Here is a 22,587-nt window from a genome sequence, read left to right as displayed (position 1 = left end):
TGTTTCAGAGTAAAAGTGCTTTGAATCCCCAAATCTGAAACTGTTTCAAATGAACGATGTTTCCAAAAAAAAAAAAAGTTTTTGTGACTTGTAATATCGGTTGGCAAAATAACATGTTTTACTGCTAAAAAGCAGTTTTTCTGTCTAATACTCAAGAACAACCAAATAAACAAAAATAAAAATAAATATTCTGGCTGCATTGTTACATAAATTAGGTTTTAATCCAAACAAAATGGGAAAATAGAGTGGAAAAATAAATGAGTAATTAAAATGATCCGTTTGTGGTGTTGTTTGTGGGGAGAAAGCTTTGCTTCACACGTTGATGTGATTACCTCCCCCTCCACTGGCTGCTGCGTTTGTCTTTGCAGACACATTTTTGCATGAAAATGTGTTGTTTTGGACCGGATCATTTTGGCAACCGAACACGGAACATCTCAAACTCACACTTCCCGCTTGCGCAAAGTATATCTGTTATTTTACAACACTTGGCCGTCCTTCCGTGTTGTTGTTTCCCGTGGTTCACCATGTGTTTTCTCATCAACACCTCTGCAGGACGGCCGCTCAGTTTAGGACAAGCAGTTCCGTCCAAAATGGCACATTTTTACATGATTACAAAATACGATACAAAAGAATCCATATTTCTCTAATGTACGAAACATTAAGATAAATGTTATGCTACCTAGGAGGGCAAAAACCATCAAATATTTATTATATTATTAGTAAAAGTCGGAATTCATATGGATTGCGCTGTCGTTGTTGGGGTTGGACGGAGTAGTGTACTTTTGATGCCAAACACTTTATTGTGCGTTTTGAATACATCAGTTCCGCACAACGTGGTTGACAAATTAGCATCGTGTGCGTTTGTGTGTGATTGCTCACAACTCTTGGATCTCAATCCAATAATCTGTGACGGCTCAGCTGACGTTTCTCTGGAGTTCTCGAATGTATAAAACATGTCGTAGTCACGTGTCTCTGAGTGCTCCTGACGGCCGTTACAGTTACACACACACACACACACACACACACACAGTCTACGTTCTCCTGCCTCAAGCCTTCGTCGTTTCACTCCGATTCAACATGTCTGAAGTCACATGTCAGCTGCTTCGTGTGAGAGGGAAAATGTGTGTGTGTGTGTGTGTGTGTGACAAGCAGAAAGAATTCAAGCGGCTGTGTGTGTGTGTGTGTGTGTGTGTGTGTGCGTGTCTCTCTTCCCGTAGTGTGCTGCCGCTGTCTTTAACCCGGGTTGGATGTCATTTCCTCTCTTCTGGTCGGCCAAATCCCTTAAATTCCCACACAAGCACGAACGCACAAAAGAAAAACACTTCTCACACTCGGTTTGGCGTTCATCCCCCTTGAGAACACACAGATGTGCACACACACACACACACACACACACACCTCCATAGTCATCCACATAAACACTTCTTCACACACGTTTTTGTTTTCCATCGCACACAACCCTCTGCAGAGGGAGGTGTGGGGGATTTAGAGGACGGGTGTTTCACAAATTACATGCAGACTTTTTGCATCAAGAGTCAAACCCCCCGCCCCCCTCGCCCCCCCCCCTCGCCCTCCCGCCCCCTCGCCCCTGCCTTTTCGTGATCCTCCTCCTCTTTCCCCACTTTGCTCTGCCTGTGCATGGACCATGACGGAGTGAGCTGCCCACATGGGTCAGAGACCCTCCACAAACGCAGGGCGGTGGGGGGTGTTGGGGGGGGGGGGGGGGGGGGTTTCAAGCGGGAATACGTGACTGTTGATTGTGTGGAATATGGCTCAAAAAACTCCACTGCGGAGATCCTTCAGCACGCACGTGAAGGACTCCACCAACAAGGCTTGGGACGTGTTCTGGAGGAGCGTGAGGGAGACGCGGCTGTCCGGTGAGTCGGGACGACATGTGTGAGTGGAAAGTTGCAGCAGCAAAAAGAGAAAACCAAGGTCAAATATCAACATTTTCATATGCGGTGACGCTTGGTGGGAAAATGTCACTGAGGTGGATTCAATGGGGCATCTGGGAAGTTCTACTTAGTCTCTGTGATGTTTTGGGGCTGTTTGTTGCACAAGCTTGATCGCTACTTGCATCAGTCGGCTAAATTTAGACTGATGCAATCTGAGGTGGTTTATTGGCCTCTGCTCTGAAAATGGCCTTTCATATGTTATATGTTACTGGTGAGGAAAGACTTTCTTTTGAGATTTGCCTGATCACTAACAGCCCTGTAAGTCCCAGAGAAAGCAGGCCGAGCAGAAACTCTTCCAGTGTTTGTCGTAAACTGTGAGGGTCGCTCACTTGCCTCCGAGCACCCGGCCCCCTTCACGTCCCGCGGGTCGAGAGCGCTCGGGGACCCTCCGTTGCGACGGTGGACGTCCTCAGCGGGCGTCCGGAGGTGTTTCATCAGCATTGACACAGAGCACGTTTCAGCAGACCAGTGCACCTGGGAATCACGGCTCCGGACCTCGGTGGGAACGAAAACGTGTGGTTTTACTAAAGCTCCGGGGCACGGCGGGTTTTTATTTCCCCCGAGGTCGATCTGTCGCGTGCGTGTGACTGGAAGGTTGATCCACTGAACCGGCTGCGTGGAAATGTCAAGGAGACCCGGAGGGCGACGAGAGAGAGAGACGGTCGCCAAATAGCAACTTGGAATCGCCGCTGGCTTGCTAGCTAGTGCTGCGCCACTGCAACCTGGTCAGGTTGTGTGCGGGTTGCAGTTACATTATATAAAATTAAAAATGCAGCTTTCCCCACAAACACACACCCACACAGAGAGAGCGGTAACATATTGGTGATGAGGACTGCTGGCAGCTGTCGTCGCTCAGAAGGTTTTTGTCACGATGCTGCAAACAAATTCACAACCGCTACGTCGAGAGCTTTAAATAAACTTCAGTGGTAAAGTGAAAAGTTGAGGGGGGAATAATCCCTCTGCTGTACGTTTACGTCCAGACTCACTGAGTGTTCCTTAAACCTCAAGGAACAGCTCAGGAGTGTGTGAACTGCAGCTTGGCTCTGTGTGTGTGTGTGTGTGTGTTTGTCTGTGTGACAGCTGGTTCTGCTTTTCCTGTGAGAACCCGATACCTGCACGGCTCCAGCTGTGTGTACACTTGCATCGATGTGTGTGTGTGTGTGTTTGGATTAGCGCCACACATGACGTTAGAGCAGCCACGCTCACTGATTGGCTGGGATGGATTATGTAATCCTGTGCTCTATAATCCTGCAGCTCACGCACACATTTTAAACACACCACATGGTGTAGAATCACAGCCGTGGTTTTGCATAATTTTTTCTCATCTTGACAGTCGGTGGACTCTGCCCAGTCTGCATGAACTGTGTCCCTGTGTCTTTTGTGTCTTTGCGTCTCTCCCCGAGGAGCCACGGCCGTATTCAGCTGCAGTGTGAACGCGACCCGGGAGAATCACGGCTCTAATCCTCGTCTCCGTCGCTCGCTGTGTCCTCCACTTGTCTTTCGTCACCGGCTGTCTCTGAGTCTCCCCACAGGAGGGGGGGGGGGGGCGTCTCCCGTTGGCTCTGTCCTAATATTTACCCCTCCGTTAAAACGTTGTCATGATCCACAGCCCGAACATGGGCTTCCATTCCAACGATGACAAACGGCCTTCGCCGACTCTGTAGACGTCTTTCCTTCCTCGTGGACGGACGTGACCAGTACGACAGGGTGGGGGTCTCCAGAGGGCCCAGATGCATTTTGATCCAATCCAGATGTATAAGATTGCTTCATAGACTTAAAGGGAAGTCTCTGAAGTCATCCTGTTCCTGAAAGAAATGACTTTACCAGATTACCAGACTTTAATGTGACAGGATATATCGTTTTATACGGCCACTGTGCTGCACACAGGGGCTGAGATTTATTTTTCCTATATATGTATATATACATGTATATATATAAATGCAGTCTTTCAGCCACGCTAAGAGGAGGCACAGAAAAATAGACTGCATCCCTTTTGTTAAGAAGGAGGCCCAGCAGCTACCACTGTTTATTTACACAAACAAGTAATTATGCAATCATTTTACAGCTAAATAGCCTTACGTAATAAAGTGTGTCTCGGGCATAATTGTAATTAAAAATGAAAATGCAGAGAGTCACTGAGGCTCTGAAGGAATCAATGTGAAGACGTAACGCGCAGAATAAACTTCATGGCGTACAGAATAAGACTTCAAACTAGATCTGCAGTCACAGCTGCCTGGGTTTCATCAGCAGGATGACCTCATCCTGAGCATGGGGACCACATGGCTTCTCTCTCTCCTTCTACGCACCCACCGCCTCCTTTTTTTTCTCCACACTTCACTCCTTTGGCTTTCCCTCTCTCCGCTCGCCCACTCTGTGCTTCTCCCCTTTCCTTCTCTGTTTCCTTTCACTGTGGCTGTATTTGCGCAGGAGACTCGGGAGACTCTGGTGTGTGTGTGTGTGTGTGTGTGTGTGTGTGTGTGTGTGTGTGTGTGTGTGTGTGTGTGTGTGTGTGTGTGTGGGGGGCGTTTTTACTATTCCGATCGATGATGTATGTTACAGTTAAAAAACCTTTCCAGATGTGATGTTAAAAAAAGAAAAGAAAATGCAGATTCAGATTCCAGGTGACTCAACTCCATCATCAGCTCAGACAATATGCCGAAATTGTCCTTTTTTACTGATGCAGGCGTTCCTTCACATTTCATGAATATTTTTCAATACATATTCTTTTTTTATCAAAAATGGTTTGATTGGCGAAGATGAAATCTGTGGGCGGCAGGAGACGAGAAACAAGGCTGGTTTCCCCCTCCGCAGTGAGAAGGACTGACGGATTCTTGGCCAGTAGTTGAAAAGAGCAGATGAGACAGAAAGGAGCTTTGTGCGTTGAGCCGTCGACGAGTTCTTTTTTCTGTTGGGGCAAATGTTTTTTTTTTAACGTTTTTTTTTTTTTTAAAGAAATGTCTGAGTGGCGGAAACCCTTCGACGTCTCGTCCACACAGAAACAGCAAAAGCGTTCATTTATTCTCTCCGTCTTCCAGCGCTTATCCGCGGGGGACGTGGGCTTAGCCGGGAGATCCTTGTCCAAAACCTTCCCAAACGTTTCAACAGAAAACCAATATTCTGCATAAAGAGCTTGTTCTTCACTCCGGAGGTGTGTGGGATGTATGCAGGGAGTCACTGCGACTATCGGTCCAACGCTGATCAATACTATATTATGTTTTTGACCTGTGTGCTGTTTCAAAGTGGTACCAGGCTGCCCGTACAAACGATGCTGTGGGTTCTGAGTAGAAATCGGAGATGGAGTTGAACGTTCTGCTCCCGCTGACCTCGACCTTTTAAGTGATTTCTTTTTTCATTTTATGTCTCTGGGAAAGAAAAAAGAAAGAGGAAAAGTGGGTCCAATGCTCTGATCACAAAAGCTCAGCTCCTGAGGAGGAAGAGGCAAAAGGAGCAAATGCACCTTATGCTGCAGACACACACAGAATACTCAACCAAGTAATAATGTAAATGTAATATTACGCTGAAATATCTGCAGCTCTGAAGCCACTAATTCAATTTTCAAACCATTTTATCCTTTTTCTCCGTGCATCATGACCGATATGTGTTTGCATTCAGCCAAAGTTTGTTCCTGTGGGAAGAGGACCATCGCTGTGACCACGGGTGTTTTTTGTAGATAGATGAGAACATCACAGTGGAGATTCTCCTTTCTCCCGTTGTTAAACCCTCTCAACTGTCCCGTTATGCACTTTGGCTCCATCTCTATTTTCTCTCCCACCTTTAACCTTTAACAGAAAACATGAATAAATGATATGCGGTCAGCCGCAATCGCCCTCTGTTATCATTTTGGTTTGTCGAAACAACATTAGTGAATAAGGAGGAAAAAAGGCCCGTGCAAGTCTACAATATAGTTTAATATCTTGGGGGAAATGTGCTTCAGCAGCTTCCAAACGGGGGAAGAGAGGAGGAGGCCACCTGAGAGCCTTTCCTCATTATCTCGCCGTCGATCTTTACAGAGGAAGGGCGTGGCGGTAAACCGAGGCGAAGCCAGAGGGGAGGCACTTATCTGAAATGATTGGGCTCTTTTGCAGCTCACGGAGTCTGTTTGTTAAAAGGTACAACAGGAAACTTAGGCTACTACTACTGAGGCAGCGACATGTTTCCACCAGCTCACGAGCTCTTCAGCTCACTTTGATCATGAAGTGCTCCTCATTCTTCTTCTACATGAAACCCTAGTTTGTTTAGCTGCCCTCACCAGACATTATCTGGTTTGGATGTATGAAGTGGACAAAATGAGTCACATTCTTCTCCTGGTGAGGAAGACACAAAGCGTCACCAGTTCCCAGAGGAGGAAGAAGAAGATGATGATCAGCCACAAATATCTCCTCAAAAGCCACAAAGTAGAAACCATTAATAAGAAAAGCATCGTAAACAGTTTTCAGCGGCGGCTGAGCTGGTTACAGGTGTACGAGACATCAACAACATTATGGAATAGATCTCTCAATCAAAAACGTATAGACTCCAACAAGAGGGGGGCTCAGATCTCGATTCCACGGATCCCCGCCAGGAAGAACGAGGCCTTCACATCGTCGGCTTTCTGGTGACATTGCTTCAAGGAGTGACGATCCAACTCATTTCTGACACCGTGATTTGCGGGTGGCACCGCGCTGTCAGGTTAACCGCCGTTCTTCATGTACAAGCTCTGCACACGAAGATGAATGACCGCCGCTCAAACCTTACACGACAGGTTTCATAAATAATCATCGCAAGGCCCTCGGGGTATTTGTGAGTGGAGAATGCTAAAATATCCGCGTTGTCACATCCAGGCGCTCTTCAACACTCCGCTCCGGCCGCTGGGAAATTAAAATGCGCAAACTTTTTTTTTTGGTCCTGTCAAACCAAATCATCGTGTGCCTTTAGGTGCTCATGAACTGATTAGCTCATATTGTTGTTTTAATTAATCCTCCATGCGCCTCCAGTGTCACGGTTGCGCGTCTTGCTGCAGGCGCAGTTTACACTGAAGCCCGGCCAGGATTTGTCTCGGGGTTTGTTTGGTGGGTTTTTTTGTGCTTTTGTTCGATTTTTGTGTACAAGTGTCAAAAAATGTAAAGCCGGCCCGGTGACTTGCTATTCAGTTGATGCTGCGTTTCTCTGGGGGAAAAAAAAAAAAGCAATGGCTGTTTATTTTTTTCTTGCTCCCTTTCCAATCTGGTGGGAGGACACGCGATAACGGCGTGGGCCACAAATTGGGCGACACAATGCAGGGCGGCGGCATTGTGTCGCCCCCGAACAGACCCTTGTTTTCCCTTCTCGCTAAGTTAGCGTCTTGATGGACGCCGCTGCCTCCATCTGTGGGGGGGACATTCATATTAAATTCTTAATAAACCTCTTTATAGAATTATAGACAGCTGGATGTGTTATCGAGGAGAACATATGGGCTGCTGAGAAATAACGCTACCACTTTCATCATAAAACATCCAATTCAGACGGTCAAAGTAGAATAAAGTAAAGAATTAAATGAAGGAAGAATGTTTATATGGTCGTGCTTCATTCACACATGTGGCCTTCAGTCAGAAACTTCACTCAATGTTCACATTCCCCACATGTGATTTTTGACCTTCAACCTTTTGCATCAAAATCTCATCAAATGCTTCACAGCGCAGACGCTCGCATCGTGCACAGCTCTCAGTCATCAAGGTCCAGAGAGAAGCACACACAAGTGCTATTAACCATTTCATCTATTTATATTTTCATCTATATACTATCAGTAATAGAGATGGTGGGAACTGGAACTCTCACTTGACTCGTGTTGTTGTCGTCTTCATTTTAGCGAATGCTGCTCACAGGTATTTAAAATAATGTGCAGCCGTTTTTCTTATCTGGGTCCTGTGTCATGACTCATGCATTTTTTATGTCAGCCTGACCGCCGCTTTATTATTAAATCATTTTAGCTCACAGGCGGCGTGATTGGTTTGTGAGTAAAAAGTAAATGGTATTAACATGTAGATAAACTTTGAATGGAAACATTGCAGCCGCGGCTTAAATATGCAACGACAAAACGATCTGATATAAGCAATGCAGCAAACCTTGTTGCAGTTTCCACTGTGTCTTTGGATGGCAGCATGAGCGTAACGCTTAAACAATCAACATGGAAACGTGATATCTTCTCTGTACGTTTCTATTCGGGCGTAAGTGGATTTTTGGTGCCTAAGGAAATGCCGTCTGATTTTTCAAATCTCTTCTCTCTTCCTAGAGAGTATCGGTTGTGCGACGCGGTGCCTGCGGTTCATACATGCATTCATATGAATGTGTGATGTAATAAGAGTGTTTAGCTCTGGCGTTGTTCCCGCCCTCCAATAATGATGCACAGAAGGCGTTTTTGGTGATTTCTGATCCATTTTTTTTCTTCTTCTTCTTCTTAAAAACAAACATAGTGTGCTAAAGACAACGGAATTATTAGCTTCATTAACTTTGTTTGTTATGTTGTCATGTATGTTACACTTTTGCTTGAGGGTTGCTACGGAGACGGTGCCTTTTTTACTCAAACCAACTCCTGACTCTCATTGGCCCAAGCGGCCATGGCGAGATATCACCCGTCACTACCCACCATTTTTATTTATTTCTAAACCACAAATTCAAATCCATTGATAGCATTGTCGCTAACGTCGGAGCTAACCCCCCCGCACTGCAATCAATGACAAATACCTTCAGCTGAACACACACTTTCCCTCACAAGTTACCGTCCAGCACACAACATGCGCCTGGATTTGTACCTCAAAGGAGTTTACTAATTGAAATTCAATTAAAAAACATGTCTTCGCCACTTTCTTTCAACAATCCCCTGAAGCTGGAGCCTGAGGGCCTTTCACACTGGTAACACACACGGGGGGGGGTGGACTCTGGAATGTGACATACGTATTAGCGCATACATGGCCAGAGTGTCAAAAATGTATAATGTTCAGCATGAATAATGTAGCTTCAGGGAAATGAAGCCAGTTAACAAGTCAGACTGTACTTCAGTGACTGATCGTGCTGCTTTGCGCTTACATTGTGCTCCACGGATTCAGTATTTATAAATAAATGTTAGCCCGTCTCTGCATTCAGACATCCCACAAAAGATCAGTCTGATACATTGTCTTTTTCTGCAGCTATTTTGAGATGTTTTCTGTTATTTCTGGATTAGGTTCATAGCAGCATGAGGAGCGAGGCTTGCTTGGGTTTAGGGTGAGAATATAAGCGTGATATTTCATGTAATCGGTTCCTGTTGGTTGCACAGAGATTTCATATTACTGTAACAATCGGCATTCAGGGGTTTTGCCGGTGGCACCTTGTGCTGTGGGTGATTGAAACAATCTATTTGCACAAAATATGCGTATTACAAACATAATGATTGTCATAAAGGCTTGCTGTTGTAAAGGCGCTTCTGCCAAGCTAACACTTTAGCTAATGGGGTTTCTAGTCAGTGATCCTCTTTGTTACACATTTTTTCAATTGTGCATGTGGAATCATTTGTGCAAATTGTTCACATGCACATTTGATGTTTTATTAAAGCAGTGGCACCCGAGAGGAGGATCTGTACGGTGGCTGATGGGTGCTTTGCTGGGTTTGTGTCTTTCTACCTGCCAGCGAGGCTGCAATTCACATCATCATGGGGCGAAACTCTGCCTCTGCTTTTATGGCATCATTCCGAAACCGCTAACTCATGAGCAGATGCCAAACGGTTCTCAGAATGAGTAAGTGAAGCGTCTATATTCACAATGCGTCTGAGGGGGATTGTGTGTGTGTCACTGGGACAGGATTGGCTGTGTGAAAAGCAGCTCTGTTGTTGAGGAACTTCACTGCTGGAGGAAGGACTGTCATTTCAAAGCGAGACACCTCGTGACCCTAAAAGGAGCGGGAACGTCTGGCGAAGACAAACTCCAGTGTTTGGGGGTTTGTGTCTGGACGAAAGCTCCTCTTCGGTCTGGCATCTTCAGAACGAAAGCTTTATCCGCCATTGTTCCCCATCCGGAGAGAGGCCCTGGCTGCGTGTGCAGTCGGTCTGCAGCTCGTGTGACATTTGGAATCAGTCCCTCATTGTTTTCTACTCCTGAGAATCGGATTTTTTTTTTCTCATGTTTTACTGGCCACTCGTTCCCATTTCCAAATCACCAACCGTGTCCAAAGTTTGTGGACCGAAACGCTAATCTTATCAAACGTCAATTCAACAATCAGACTTGTGCTGAATGTTTTAGTCCACTTGTTCCTAGTGAAGACAGACTTTTCAAAACCATATATATATTTATATTTGTTTCTCATTTTAATGTTACTTAAAATGGATTAAATTGTACATCCCGTGGATTAGTTCGTCTTGGTATTTTGAGTGTGTGTGTGGGACTGAATTGAAATAAGCTCCATTTTGAGTGTGACTTGTTAGTTGGAACGGTTCCTTGTTGCTTTTGGTGGTTCCATGGGATTTGTTGACAGTGAGGAAAACAAAGAATACAGCCGAAGCGCCTTGTGAAAATGGACAAAATGGAAATTCCCCCCCAATTATCAGGCTAGTAAACACGAGCTTTGGTTGCAAAACATTCACAGCAACCTTTTATGAAACTGACTTCCTCTCCTTGACTAAACTTTCTGTAAAACAGCTTTAAAATGATTTTCGACACATCACTATGTCGTCCCTTGAAAGCACCACCACATCTTTGTTTACATTGCTCCCCTCTTGCATCTGCAGGGTTGTAAAATTGGCCGCTACCATGGCAACACAAAAGTACTGTGATTGATTACTACAGCAGTGGCTCTCGCAGCCCCCAAACGGGGCAAAAGCACCACCGACCCTGAGCGCCCCGACCAGGTTCCACTGCTCGCTGTTGTGTAATCAATGGAAATACAGTTAGGAATTCGGAAAACGGCCTTTAAATGGTCTGCATGTGTCCACAAAGTGTGTTTGCTGTAACCAGCAGCGTGTTCCTTGAATATAAAGAGAGTTTCATGTAGATTTTTATTATAAATCAGTTCCCCAGCCGCCCCATGCCGTCCCGATTGGACTTTCTTTCATTCCTTCATGTTAAACTTGAACCTGCTGTTTTATATCTCTGGGCTCCCCCGAACTCATCTTTCTTCAATAATGAGTTTGCACTGGTGCTGCGTCGGGGTTGTAAGGTCCTCTTTAACCTGGAGGACACCGTCTACCTGTCGGAGCCCAGCTGCGCCAGACTGATTCCACCGAAAGGCAAACGACGGCTGTTGCCCGTCTCCGTGGAAGACCTCGGCGCTGCAGCGTTTTACATAAAGTGGTGCAGCTGTGAAAAGGGCGGAGTGTGTTTCCCGTTGCTCTCTCACAAATCTACTGTCAAGCTTTACTTCTTATTATCAAAGGAGTGATTTCAGAATATTTAGCTTTTCAGTTGTAAGTTGTAAAATGATTTATGAGCATTATTTTTACTATGGATTATTATTCATCCTAAATACAGCGATGAATTGAATGAACAGATTAGGATTTCAAAATGATATGGAGTTTGGTAATGACCCGACGTTGTTTGTACGGGTGTTGCTGCTGTTTGCTGAAAACTCACCAAAACAAACAAAAAAGTCAAAATCTGTGACTCTTGTGACTTTTATTGAAAATCTGAAGGCCACACGCACAAACAAACGTCTCCTCCGAAGATAATCCTCAAATTTCAAACTCCAAAGAGAAGAAGCTCCCCCGGCACTTTCTTCTGGAGGAAGTCCTCCCGCTACTCTGCCCGTCTCTCAGTCCCCTCCGTTGAGGGACATTCAATTTGCAGTTAGCCGGTTTTCCATTTGCAGTTAGCCGGCTAAATGTGGGACTTCAGGGATCTGATAGTTGCGCTTTTCTTGAGTTGCTTCATTGCTTAAATTTCCTCTTGTGGAGACAGAATTCCGTGGAGATTTCGTCGTTACGTGTTTGTTGCAGGTTTTCTATTGACTGTCCAAGAAGGTTTGTCTTTGGAGGACATCTGCTCAGAAAGAAAAGTATGAAAAGCGGCTCGAAACCACCACAACGTCTCCCGTTGGCTTCTGAACCCTCGAGTTTGGCGTTTTGACCTCTTTGTCTTTGCATCCGCAAGAGCCTCAATGGATATGAAGTGAAACATAACAGAACTCTAATTAAAATATTTTATTCATAAGACAAAAGGGGTCAACTCCCAAACCAGATGTTTGCACCCATCTAATAAAAATCTAGTCACCTTTTGAAAATGTTTAATAATCTCAGTCTGAACATTAACAAATATACCGTAACCCCAGAAAGCTGAATATTTGGAGCATGTTCACATAACTGCTCGTGTGTAAAATGCGTTTCCATGAAAAATAAATTAATAATACATTTTTCCCCATGTGCAATCATAAAAGGGCTTTTGTGTTCTGTTTTCTTCAAACTGCGATTCTTAGGCCGGTGTTTTCGCATCCGAATCAGAGCTGGCATCATTTAAAAGCTGCTCCATCACCACCTGGTTACCCGCCCTCCATCAAGCGCTCCCGTACACGTGCGGTTGTGTATCTCTCCGTTTCTCTCTTCATCTGTCAAGATCTAAAAAGTTGTACGCTTGTGTTCGTGTTAATTCATCAAACAACGATGCAGATGTGAGCATCCAAACTTTTTGTCCTCTCATGCGAGGTCAAAGCGAAAAAGTTTTCAGAGACTCATAATCGCGCTTCGGGAAAATTGCTTCATCGTGTCATCAAATATTGAGACATCCACAAATTGTAAAATGCGATTGTTCTTTTGACAAATTGATTGCTGGCATGAAAACCCAAAATTCATTATCCAGCAGCTATTAAAAAGCGCCGTATTCTGAATACGTATGTTGCTTTTTAAAGCACGTGATTATCATCGCTCATCATCGTTGTCTCGCATCTTCTCCTGCAATGAATTGAGAAAAGTAATAGAACATTATCCTCAATGCAGCCCAACATCTGTTATGGCCGAAATCCTGATTATCACCATCATCGTCATCCAACATCATCGGCGAATGATGGAGGACCCCCCCATGGATCAGGGTTCCCAGCTCGCCCCTTTCCGTGTGTTCAGCTCTGTTCTCTGGTGGTCTAAAGTCCCCTTTCCTGATCGTTTAGAGGTTCAGCCACTAAAACTACTGCATCCAGATCCTTCAGCCCTCGATCACACCAAACTCCCCTTTGTTTTTAAAATGAGATATTTTGACCAGCTGTTTTCCAGCCCGGGTCGGGGTGTCTGAGCCGTGGGCGGGTTCAGGGAGAGTCCATTAGGCCGCGTAGCTCAGCGCTAGATGCAAGCGGTTCCTTCACCCCCCCCCCAAAAACTGCACACTGGCGTTCCTGTCTTCTTATTGGGAATTTTAACCTTTTAATGCTCGCAAATATGTGAGTTCAATCTCGTGGAATTTGCTAAATTATACATTGTTATTTTCACCTACAATAGCCTCGATACTCCATCACAGCCTCTTCAGTTAAACCACATTAAGAAATATATTTTATAATGCAACTTTGGAGTATTTGTGATGTCATCTCAACCCGGTACGGTGTTACACTATTGTTGGTGTTGTTATGTTTGCATCAGTGTCAACGAGCAGAGGCCATGTTCCGTCGCCATGGCAAACTGGTAGAACTCTCCGTTGCTCCGCATGTGTTTTGGTGTTTGGAGCGTGTTGGTTGTTCTTAAAGCAGAGTGAGCGCCTCGAGAGCCCGTTTTGGATAAAACGCTTTACTCGCCCTCCTTTCTCCTGCTGCAATCTCCTTTTCTTGGTGTATCTCTTCATCTATGTCCTCATTTGTACGTACGGCCCATACTTACAGTTCATGTGAGCGCAAAGATAAGGAAAATTTAAATACATCCATTTTTATTCATACTCCTGCAGGCAGTGTTCCCTTTTTTTGTAAATGGCCCTCGAATGTGAGCTAGAAATAAGCGACGATTCATGGATCTTTACGATGAACCTCGATAGGAACTGGGAGGTTCAAAGGTCAGCCTGCAGAGGAAGAACCGGTAAAACCATTTGGCCGTGAGCGGAGCTCAGGTTAGAACGGGCATATTGCCCAAACACCGCGGAGCAAAAAGAGAGAATCCCCGATGAATTCAGCATCCAGTGAGATGCCTCTTTCTCCGCCCGCATTGATTGGAAAGAGATGCTGCTGATTGAGGCAGCGGCGCTGTTGTTGTTCCGGAAAGCTCCCCGTGAGCTGTCGAGGCTCCAGTCGATGGCGCCGCCCGACGAAGCCGCGTCCTCCGCTGCCAGACGTATCGCTGCAGAACTTCACTATGTAAATGATTTGATCCGTTTGCTTCGGTTCAGTCGTTTGGGCCTGATGAGTCGCTTCAGGCTGTTAGATTAATCCCAGTGAATCCCCACAACAGCCTTTTCATCGCCTGGTGTTTTTAATACGAATCTAAAGTGATTCTACATGTTGTACATTTGTATGTGGCTTACTTTATATTCCTGAGCGACATCATTTCATCCTCCTGAATGCCACTGATTTGCTTTCATTTTATTGTTGATGGTTAATTATGCAGAAAGGTTCTATCCTGGTGTCTCCTCCTCTGCACCGACTTAAACATTCAACTTTGGGAATTTTGGGAATGGCATCGCTACGGGACACGGGACCCATTTCCAAGCAGCGTTGCGAGCAGGAGCTCCGTGGTGTGCGGCACGGATCCCCGTGGATGCGGTAACAAATAACACACATGAATGGTGCTCTCCGTTGAGTCGGGGCAGATGGGCGTCGTTGAGGTGAGTCCGGTGTCCGCCGAGGCCAGCCGGCGTCCCGCTTCTCATTACGTCGCGATGCGGCGCCTTAAAACCTAATTTGTTGCCGCTGGACGAGGTGACCAGCGTGCAGGCAGGCGACTGAAAAACAATCTGTTTGTGTCTGAGTCGCTGCTCGAAGGGAGATCCCTGTCTGAGGGTCAGATTTAGATTCACGCTGGTTTGTGGAGTAAAGCCTTTGTGTGGACATTTCATTACTTTGGTGATCATGTCTGCTGTTGGGAGCTTGTTGGGACGCGTTGGCGGCTTTTCTGAACTTTGAATTACCCGGGGAAATGGTGGAACACCGTGGCGCCCTCAGGGCCGGTGGCAAGGTGGTTCAACAGACGTCAAACAGTTGAACCTACGAGCAAATGATTACGAAACCTTTTGGTTTGATCTTCGATCCCCGATCAGCGTCATCAACCAAAATGTCCACTTTAACCAAAGTACCCAGAAAAAATGGCACGCATGAAGCAAGTTACGAATGTCTGATGCTAAATCGAACCCAAGGCAGCTTGTGGAAATACGCTTAATATGTATTTTGTCCTGAAGCAACACAACTGTCTCATATTTCTGGTGATTCACGCGTTAAAAACTTGAGGGGTCCGACTTCCAGGACGATCACTGTCTTGATTTTCTTGAACCAGCTGTCGCCGGGGTCATGACACGCCGCGGGACCATCGGGGAGAAACAATGAAGAGCTGTGCAGCTCTGACGGCGCACGCCTCCCGGCTCCCAATGAACCGGGGATTCAAGCTTCTCTCTTTAAACTAAAAACTAAACAGAGAGATTAATGATGAAGGATATTGCCATTATTTAGCTATTGCTAAAATAGCAACATTGGGCTGTGGTTCGTAAAAAACAAGATGTTATTTTTCAGTATAGTGCCTAATTTTATCTATATATTTTTTGTCTCATTGGAGAGATTTGATGGTTAGGAAACCGGACTGCCAAGTCGCAATTATCCTGAAGTCATAACTTAGGTTTTAATATATTACATAATATTATAATATATATATATATATATATATATATATATATATATATATATATATAATATAATATTATAATATATAATAATAATAATATTATATATATATATATATATATATATATATATATAGATTGTACGAAGCGTGTCCGAATGGATCGCGGTAACTTCTTCTTTACTTGGGTACAAAGATGTTTAGGCTGCTTCGTTTTCTTCTTCTGCGTCCATTGCGTTGATCTCTAATCAGTCAACGTCCGGATTACATTATTATACAGTGTTTTCCTCCCGTTGGTTAATTCTGCTGTCAGATTGAAGGTTAATCATTTGTTCTCTCGAGAGTCCACATTCGGCCCCGTGTGCAAAGCCCCATGCAGAGCACTTTGGCAGCGGTTCAAAGCGTCTGCAGTACAGAAAGACAAAATCCAACCACTCACAGTGAATCACCTCATTTCAGATGTGAGCGGTCAGATCACTGCCTGCAGCTGTTTTTGTGCGATTCTGATTAAAAAAAACAGTGGGTGGATTTTGTGGTCCTCAGCCTGCAGGACGATATGTGTGTGTGTGTGTGGGGGGGGGGGGGGCAGCTGGCATCTTCTAAATCAAATATATCCCCCGGGTTACGTGAAAAAGACAAATCAGAGAAATATAAAATTGGACCAAAAATTCACCACTAAATGAACGATGAATTCATTGACAGAGCCCCATTCATAAAAAGATTAGGCAAAATAAATGAATCCATACCGTTTTTTGGGCGGCATCACCATTATCTAAGTTGCGACTATATCCCAATTAATCTAAGTTGGCTATTTATGTTTTACAATAACACAATTATATCAATGTGAAGTCTCAAACTGCACACACCTTTTTCAAACGCACACATCAGAGCTGCAGCAACTCGCCGCCCTGCAGCCACGTTTTTCATATGGAACCATTTCTCCTTTATTTCAGCGACAGCGCGAGGCCTCAGGTGACGCGGCGTTAATAGCGCTCGTTAATTCGTCCTCATTCCTTCACTTTAGCGGGTCTCTAAATTCTGCTGCAGACCCTAAAAATGATAGACCTTCCTTTAAGGGGCGAGATGTACAGGCTCATATGGTTTTATCACGGCGATATCTATAAAAAAGGAAGTTGTGTTCTCGCGTGGCTGAGATGATTCTGTGTGAAGTGGAGTGTAGAGGAGGTTGGTCACCTGACGTCACCTCATCATGGACACGCTCTTCACAAACCTAATCAATCATTATTAAATAGCTATTGAAATAATCAGAAATAAGAAGAGGTACTTTTATTTATCCGGCTTACTTTCTTAACAATCACAACCTGATAAAAAAAGGGATTGTTAAAAGCCTAAATGAATGAAACAGGAAGCAGTTCCCTTGTTTCTTGCTTCGTTTGTGTCATTTATCAATCACACCAGAGCACATGGACGTTGCGAGGAACGGGCGCCGTGTATCAGCAGCTCCGACGTGCAGTGGCTTCGCCATGAGCCTGTGAGCAACGGGAGTGATGGCCAAACAGCAGCAGACCAGTGAGACGAGAGGTCCTTCCTCGTCATCCTCTAATTAAAGTGTCTTTCCCGCCATGTCGCTGGCGTGCGTGTGGATTCCACGCACCTCTCTGCTGGTCTCTATGGATCGCTGTTCCCCTCTCTGTTGTGAGCACGTGCAGGGAAACCGACCTCTCGCTGCACCGTTGCCTCCGAGGCATATTTCTGCACATTCATCATGCTCGCCGGATAAAGTGACTCTGATTCAGAGCTCCCACATTTTGCTCTTTCTTCCTCTGAGCCTTTTCACACAGAAACGCCCCACCCGCCCCCGAAGCGATGCTCTCAGCTCTGGGGGGGCCCGGGGTCTTTGCCCGGCGCGTTGCTTCCTGTCAGCTGTTTTCCCCCTTTTTGCACGCGGCAACTCCGACCTGCTCCGACCTGCTTATGCGGCGCGACGCAGCGAGCCTTCGCTGGCCTCGGCTGAACTCCATCACGCCACCTGGGCTCCTTATCACGTGGAGGGCAGGACAGAGGACAAACGTGGGTGGTCCTGACACAGGGATAGCGAAGGGAGGGGATAAGGAGAGAACGGAGGAGAGCCAGAGCATCGATGGAAGCAGAAGGTGGAGAGGAGGAGATAAGACGGAGGAGGGAAGAGGAGATGTGAGTGTCGGAGGGGAGATGCAGTCTGAGAATCAGCTTAGGAGCTGTGACGGGTCGGACGAGGCGGCGGCGGCGGGACAGTCTGGGAAGACGAGACGCTGATATGGGGGCCGAAAGGCCGCGGGGTGAATCAACAGCAGCACGCCGCGTAGAATGGGCGGAAGGAGGGAGGGGGCCGCTTTGTTATTTGGGATTTGTATCAGCGCTCTGTTTATGCTCTCTGGAGGTCCCCTGCCGTTTTCTTTCCATATGCGTTTATTTCCTCCGGGCCTCTTCGCTGCCCTTTGCCAAAAAACGGTATTTCTTTGCGACGTGGAAATAGTTAAAAACGATTTAAACCTTCAGGACGCGCGATGCAGATCAGCCAGTGAGAAGGATGAAGATCTAGGATCTGTACCTTCCTCCTGGGGGACACTCACATGTGGAGTTCATTCTAAAATAAAGAGTGTGCTCATACATCTGCACTTTGAATAAACAGCAACTCTGCCAAATAATTCACTTTATGTCCCTTCATTAGCTTCTGTCTCTTATTGTGTGTGTGTGTGTGTGTGTGTGTGTGTGTGCGGGCGGTACGATTCTGTGGTTTTCATCTCTTTGCATGACTGGGCCCATAAATCACAAGCAGAGCGACATGATATTTTCCCGGCTCCTTACACACACACACACACACACACACACACACACACACACACACACACACACAGACACCTCTGTATTCTCAATGGCATAATGTATTACCCAACGCTCTCCCTAAAACACGTTTTTGAAGGACCTATTACACGCACAATTACGAGTGCGATGCAGGCACGTGAACTGTGTGGGCGTCTCCAGGGTTACAGGGGGTGAGTGGATATAAATCACAGTAGGTGGTGATTAATAAACACAATCACGGTCTCGCTGCTCTGAGACAGCTGAGCCAATCACAGTTGAGAATGAAGACAACAAACTGAAGCGGTGGGATCCCACTAAGCACAGCCGTGTGTGGCCGATGTTCTTTTCACCTTTTAAGACTGTGTGCGTGTGTGTGTGTGTGTGTCTGTGTGTCCGGCTGGGACAGCACGTACCAAGCAGCGCTAATGATGTTATTGCGCGATGGTCTCTATGAGGGCTGAGCGGTTCGGCCAAAGATCCGTATCGCGGTATTTAAAAAAGATTCTGACGGTTTCCCGGTACGTGGCGATATTACTTTTTCAAGAAGACACATTAATTCATTGACCCCGAAAAGCATCGGCGGCCACCGAACGGCTGTTTCTGCTCGTTAGCTCGTTAGCCTTTTAGCTCGTTAGCTTGTTGTGGCTGCTAGTGTTGCCATCGGAGGCCCGTCAGACTTTGCAATAAATCGTTGTCTGATCCAACTTACGTCGGATTTTGTCGAGGTCATTTTTATAAATGTACAATTATTAGTGTTAGAAATTGTTTATGTGTCACATGCTGTTAAAGAGTGTTTGTCGTGGCTTATTCATTGTTGTTATAAAGTAGCTCCGTGATGACGTGTAATAATAAATTTGTTTTCTTTTTTTCCGTACGTCGTCCATTTTTATAAAACACACACACACACACAAACGCACACAAATGGATTCCTGCATTTTCTCTCACAGTCATTTAGAGGCCCATCAACTCTGATCAGATTTCAGAATCAGCCGAGTGTGATGATACAGGCGAGCTGCACTACAGCAGTGTGTGTGCGTGTGTGTGTCTCTGTGTGTGTGTGCGTGTGAATCGGACAGAAACCGGCCTGGCAGCAGAAACCTTTTGCACCTGTGATGAGGAGCTTTAGCTGTTTGACAGCATCGGGGTCAAAGCTTCTTGCTGCTCTTAGCAGCCACTCAGTTTGAGTCCCGGAAGCTTTTATGGGAGAAAATGTTGGATCAGATGATGGCGGACCGATCGCGATGGTTGTTTTTAATGCTCTGTGTGGAACAGAGACAACGTTCTTTTGAACGAGAAAACGTTGCCATTTTGGTATTTTAACAGTTTTCATGGCTTTAAATACAGAGGTACTAAATACAATATTACATCATATTTGTATTTATAAAAGTCATATTTATCCATTTCGTTTCTCTAATAAGTTTTCAGTTATACATTGTTTTTAACCCTTAACACAACAGTACTTAGACGACTTGGGCTGATTGGATTGGCATTAGTTTTGCAGGTATTTGGTAACAAAGTATAATCTTGCTGATGGTGCTGAAATATTTAAAAATCTGGTTGAATTTTTTTCTTCAGCTTGAAGAAGTGCCTCACTTTTTTATAATAATATGCTTTTTTTGGTGACAGCTCTACTCAAAGTAATATTCTAAGCAGGTGAAGAGGGCCTGTAACCAAGAACCTGATTGATTTAAGATGCACTGGATTCCATGATGTTATCACAAGTGTATATTGATATTTACTATTAGTTATGTTATAAGTTATTAGTTAAACGTGGGGAAAACTGCCAAAGCACATTTTAATTTAAAAAACAAAGCCCTTAGTCTAGAGAATGTTTGTGGGGCATCTTATGTCGAAATGAAATGTGGTCTATAATGTTTGCGGAGGCTGGTAATAACTACCAGACGATGAGGTCAGAGGTCAACTCCCACCATAGACCCAATACGGGCCGAAGCAATTAGTTCACAGTGCACACTCACGATTACATAAGTAATTACAATGAATGTCATGTTGTAGTGGCGGTCGCCGGCCTCCCAGTGTCGCGTTAGAGTCAAACAGTGAGACAATCAGAGTTCATCAATCAAATCATTGTTACGGTTTACAGTTCGACAACAACAAAACAGCGTGTTTGTGTATATTTACTGGATATGTGAGTATCCTGTCAGTGTGGGAAATAATGTAACCTATTTTGTGCTCAATAATTCCACCACAGAGTTAATTTAGTCCTCCGAGGGTCCTAATATTGGTTTACATCCCTCTTCTTGCAAATCCCAAGATGTCGTTTCTTACACGGTTAAGAAATAGTGATTAAACGCTTGTCAGGTGTGGATTTGTTTAATGGAGAAACTGTACGACAGTCCATCTGCACCACCGTGATGAGGTGTGTTTTAGATTCCACCACAGCAGCAGCTTCCACCCGGCCCCTCATACGGTGAAGTTTTGTTTCTCACCGTATTGATTCTTTAATGTGCAGTTGATGGAGTGTTTTTGTCTTTTTGTTGGTCAGCATTTTCACCAACTGCTGACGGTGTGCTGCCAGTTACTTCCACCTGCTTCAGGCTGCACACTCGAGGGGGGGGGTTTCTCTCTCTCCCGAAGGTTTTACCGAGTCAGAAGGAAGAAATTTAAACAAAACAGGTGCAAAATCACCCCCCCTGGTGGGACTGGCTGCTTTTGAAGATTGACAACGATTGACTCGGGGAAGGTGAACTGGAGTTTATGTGCGCTTTTCGAGAGTCACACAAACTAAGGAAAATGTAATTATGTTCCTTCCCTTAACGGCCTGATGCCAAGACCACCAGACCCGATGTATATACGATATATATATACGGCACATGAAAGCCTTTTCCCTTTATGACTCCAAATAATCGAGAGACTACACCTCTGTGTGTGCAGAAATGTTTGAAATCTCCCCAAATAGGCCTCATGAAACACTGATCCTTACCAGTGGATGTTGACTGCAATTAGGCCCGGGAATGTTTCCAGTAATTATGCACCACGGTGAGCCCATAGTCTCCCACAACGTTTAATTAGCTGCTGCTGACACATTTGGGCAATCATCAAAACACTGCTCGCTTTTCACACAGAAGGCGTGAAGTTTTTCACAGCAGGTTCGTAATGAAAACATCCATCTTATGATATTTACATTTGCCTCTAGTTAACTGGCATTTAACGTAGTTGACTTGATCGCGAACAAATTAGTAACTCGTTACTTTGTAATGATACCAAGCGTACCATCGTTTATTCCCTATTTTAGCTGCGGTGCTATTTGTGTTTGTAATGCCTCCATTTCATCGACGAGGATGTCATTGCTGTTGCACGTATGTATTTAGCCATAAACCAGAGCATTTAACACCTAATAAATTCACCTTATGACTGAGCTGCATGAAGTCAGAAGGTCATCGGTTTAGTTATTAATGGATTCCCCTAATTTGGTGGTAATCCCTTGAGTTGTTGCCACAAAATATTGCAACCTGGTTGCAACAGAGAAATGTAATTGCCGGCAACCCAATCGGCCATTTGGACGTTGGTGGTAGAAGAATCCCGCTGCTTTTTGACGTTTGTTTTAGACGGATTAACACCGAAGAGTTTCCTCGGTGCACATTGATTTTACATTTGAGCGGCCTGTGAGAGACGCGATGCGGCTCCACGCCGGGGCAGCGTCACTTCTGTGTGCGTGAAAGGACACGATGACGTGATCTGATAACAACAACGTTTCAAAAGGTGCTCGGTGACAGTGGAGTGACTGTATCGATCACAACCCGTCGGTGAGGCCGCACGCAGAATGCGACACCCTGGTCAGCAGGACGCCGTCACGTCTTCAATTGCGATCTGACGATTCTGAAGTCAATAAATCGCCCGCGTGAGCAGCGGCGGGATATTGAGCGACCCAGTTCTGTTGTATCTGCACAGGACCGCAGGTACTGGGTCTCAGACCACATCTGAGAGGATTTTCCAGGTTTGTGCTGAAGGTTTTACCCGCACACACACACACACACACACACACACACACACAGGGAGCGTGGCTTCGTCTCTCTCTCTCTCTCTAATCATTTTGTTCCAGTGAGCTCCTTTTAACGCAGCGTCAGCCTACATTCAGCGTGTCTAATTCTTCAGCCT

At 45.3% G+C, this 22,587-nt stretch overlaps 1 protein-coding gene across 3 annotated transcripts in view; it reads left to right on the top strand.

Moving 5' to 3' along the window:
- The first annotated feature begins 1,731 nt into the window (after nucleotides 1-1,731).
- Nucleotides 1,732-22,587, top strand: part of LOC120822358 (rho GTPase-activating protein 7) — a 47,133-nt gene continuing 26,277 nt past the window's right edge. For all 3 annotated transcript variants that reach the window (XM_040181963.2, XM_040181962.2, XM_040181961.2), the window contains exon 1: nucleotides 1,732-1,877. In XM_040181963.2, coding sequence (XP_040037897.2) covers nucleotides 1,769-1,877 — 109 coding nt within the window. In that variant the 5' untranslated portion in view covers nucleotides 1,732-1,768. The remainder of the gene's footprint in view (nucleotides 1,878-22,587) is intronic.

The sequence above is a fragment of the Gasterosteus aculeatus genome, chromosome 7 (assembly GCF_964276395.1).
Source record: "Gasterosteus aculeatus chromosome 7, fGasAcu3.hap1.1, whole genome shotgun sequence".
Lineage (NCBI taxonomy): Eukaryota > Metazoa > Chordata > Actinopteri > Perciformes > Gasterosteidae > Gasterosteus > Gasterosteus aculeatus.
This window is presented reverse-complemented; position numbering and strand designations above follow the sequence as displayed.